This window comes from Salvelinus sp. IW2-2015, unplaced genomic scaffold, assembly GCF_002910315.2.
Source record: "Salvelinus sp. IW2-2015 unplaced genomic scaffold, ASM291031v2 Un_scaffold2888, whole genome shotgun sequence".
Classification (NCBI taxonomy): domain Eukaryota; kingdom Metazoa; phylum Chordata; class Actinopteri; order Salmoniformes; family Salmonidae; genus Salvelinus; species Salvelinus sp. IW2-2015.
In genome coordinates this window covers 58,693-62,081 of record NW_019944187.1, presented here as the reverse complement: position 1 = coordinate 62,081, position 3,389 = coordinate 58,693, and the positions used below count along the sequence as shown (strand labels likewise).

The 3,389-nt window shown below is 48.3% G+C and overlaps 1 protein-coding gene across 1 annotated transcript in view; it reads left to right on the top strand.

Moving 5' to 3' along the window:
• The window catches only part of LOC112074944 (piezo-type mechanosensitive ion channel component 2-like), a 76,529-nt gene that overhangs the window by 19,555 nt on the left and 53,585 nt on the right, over window positions 1-3,389 (top strand). The window contains 1 exon segment of the mRNA XM_070440722.1: window positions 1,648-1,745. Within this exon segment, the coding sequence (XP_070296823.1) occupies window positions 1,648-1,745 (98 nt within the window).

Genomic DNA, 3,389 nt, shown 5'->3' with positions numbered 1-3,389 from the left:
TCCACTAGATGTTGGAACATTGCTGCTATAACAGCCTCCACTCTTCTGGGAAGGCTTTCCACTAGATGTTGGAACATTGCTGCTATAACAGCCTCCACTCTTCTGGGAAGGCTTTCCACTAGATGATGGAACATTGCTGCAGGGACTTGCTTCCATTCAGCCACAAGAGCATTAGTGAGGTTGGGCACTGATGTTGGGCGATTAGGCCTGGCTRGCAGTCGGRGTTCCAATTCATCCCAAAGGTGTTTGATCAGGGCTTTGAGGTCAGGGCTCTGTGCAGGCCATTCAAGTTCTTCCACAATGATCTTGACAAACCATTTCTGTATGGACATCGCTTTGTGCACGGGGGCATTGTCATGCTGAAACAGGAAAGAGCCTTCCCAAAACTGCTGCCACAATGTTGGAAGCACAGAATCGTCTAGAATGTAATTGTATTCTGTAGCGTTAACATTTTCCTTCACCGTAACTAAGGGATCAACCCCGAACCATGAAAAACAGCCCCAGACCATTATTTCTTCTCTTCCAAACTTTTTTTATTATACCTTTGTTCAACTAGACAGGTCATTTAAGAACAAATTCTTATTTACAATGATGGACTTGGAATAGTGGGTCAACTGCCTTGTTCAGGGGCAGAACAACAGATTTTTACCTTGTCAGCTGGGGGATTCGATCTAGCAAACTTTCAGTTACTAGTCCAATGCTCTAACCACTAGGCTACCTGCTGGTTACTAGTCCAACGCTCTAACCACTAGGCTACCTGCTGGTTACTAGTCCAACGCTCTAACCACTAGGCTACCTGCCGCCAGGTAGACTTTAACTGGCTAAACTGTACACTTGGCTCTATGCATTGGGGCAGGTATCGTTCTCCTGGCATCCGCCAAACCCAGATTCGTCCGTCGGAGTGCCAGATGGTGAAGTGTGATTCATCACTCCAGAGAACGTGTTTCCACTGCTCCAGAGTCCAGTGGTGGCGAGCTTTACACCATTCCAGCCGACGCTTGGCATTGTGCGTGGTGATCTTAGGCTTGTGTGCGGCTGCTCAGTCATAGAAACTAATTTAATGAAGATCCAGACGAACATTTCTTGTGCTGACGTTGTTTCCAGAGGCATTTTGGAACTCGGTAGTGAGTGTTGCAACTGAGGAAAGACGCGCTTTTTACGCGCTTCAGCACTCGACGATCCCGTTCTGTGAGCTTGTGTGGCCTACCACTTCGCGGCTGAGCCGTTGTTGCTCCTAGACGTTTCCACTTCACATTAACTGCACTTACAGTTGACCGGGGGGCAGCTCTAACAGGGCAGAAATTTGACGAACTGACTTGTTGGAAAGGTGGCATCCTATGACGATGCCACACAGTCACTGTGACGGTGCCACGTTGAAAGTCACTGAGCTCTTCAGTACGGACCATTCTACTGCCAGTGTTTGTCTATGTCTGTGTGCTCAATTTTATACACCTATCAGCAACGGGTGTGGCTGAAAAAGCCTGAATCCACTKATTTGAAGGGGTGTCCACATACTGCTGAATAGATAGTGTTTGTTGCATTATATAGTTTACATGTATTTGCCTGTTTAAGTGTGTGAAATGTGTGTGATTTTCTTATATTTTAATATAGTATTTTTTTTAATGTTGTTGCTTTCTACCCCTGCAGACTACCCATGGCGGTTCCCTAACTCTGCAATGGACTCCAACGTCATCAAGTGGCTATATTTCCCAGACTTCCACACCAACCCCAACCCAATCTTTCTCGTCTGTATGTATCATATTGTTCTGTTGGACTATAAAGGGATCAGTGGGGACAGGGTTGATATAATGGGATCGGTATGGACAGGGTTGGTATAATGGGATCGGTATGGAAGACGAGGCGTGCTGGTATCGATGGGATCGGCTATGGACACGCCGCGTTCGTCATAGGGCGCCGATGCGACGCTGCCCGGGTACATGGACATGGAGCGTTGGTAAGGTAAGGTAATGTGTGAGTGCGATCGGCGATTCAGGTATGCGGACAGGGTTGTACGTCATAAGGTGGAATCCAGGCCCTCAGTCACGACGCAGGTTGGATAGTGATACATAGCGGATCAGTATGAACGCAGGGTTGGTGCATATATGGGGATGCAGCCTATGGACAGGGCCTTGACCTATACGGCTGGGACTCACGTTCATCGGCCAGCGGTTGATATAATCGGATCAGGATGGACCAGGGTTTGATATGAGGATGGATCGGTAATGATACATGGGTTGGTATAATTGGGATCTGGTGGCGAAGGGTTGGGTATTAAGCTGAGAGTCGGTGGGCGACAGGGTTGGTATACTGAGATCGGTACATGGACAGGGTTGGATATGATGGATCGGGTATGAACAGGGTTGGGTATAATGGGATCGGTATGGACAGGGTTTGGTATAATGGGATCGGTATGAGACAGGGGTTGGTATACTATGGGATCGGTATGGTGACACGGGGTTGATATATTCGGGAGTCGGTATGGACAGGGTTGCATAATATTAGGACGTATGGAGAGGGGTTGGTATAGAGTGATCGGGTAAGGTGAACAGGGTTGGTATTAACCGGATGGGATGCAGTAATGGACAGGGGTTGGTCAATAAGTGGGCATCGGTATGGACAGGGTTGATATATTGGGATTCGGTGAATGGAGCATGGGGTTGGTATAGGATGGGATGGGTAAATGAACAGGGTTGGGTATAGGATGGGATCGGTATGGAAGGGTTGGTATAATGGGATCCGGTATGGAGCAGGGGTGTGGTTATAGATGGGAGAGGGTAGTGGAACAGGGTTGGGTAATAATGGGATCGGTGGGGACAGGGCTTGGTAATAGATGGGATGGGTATGGAACAGGGTTGGTATAAAGTGGGATCCGGCTATGAACAGGTTGGTATAATGGGGATCAGTATGGACAGGGTTGATCCTAATGGGATCAGTATGAACAGGGTCTGGTAGTAATGATCGGGTATGGACAGGGTTGGTATAAATGGGATTCTGTAATGGACCAGGCGGTTGGTAATAAATGGGAATCGGTATGAGACAGGGTTGGTATAGGATGGGATCAGTGGGGGACAGGGTTGGTATATAGATGGAATCGGTATGGACCAGTGCGTTGGTATACATGGGATCTGTATGGACCGAGGGTTGGTATATGCCGGCTGGGATCGGCTGGGGACAGGGTTTTTGGTATAGGATGGGATCAGTAAATGGACTAGGGTTGGGTATGAATGGGATCAGGTATCCGGAGCCAGCGGTTGGTATAAAGGGACTCAGTATGGGACAGGGTATTTGTATAATGGGATCGGTAGTGGAAGGGTTGAGTATACGATGGGGATGCGGTGGGGACACGGGTTGGTTATACAATGGGATCGGTATGGACCAGGGGTTGTATA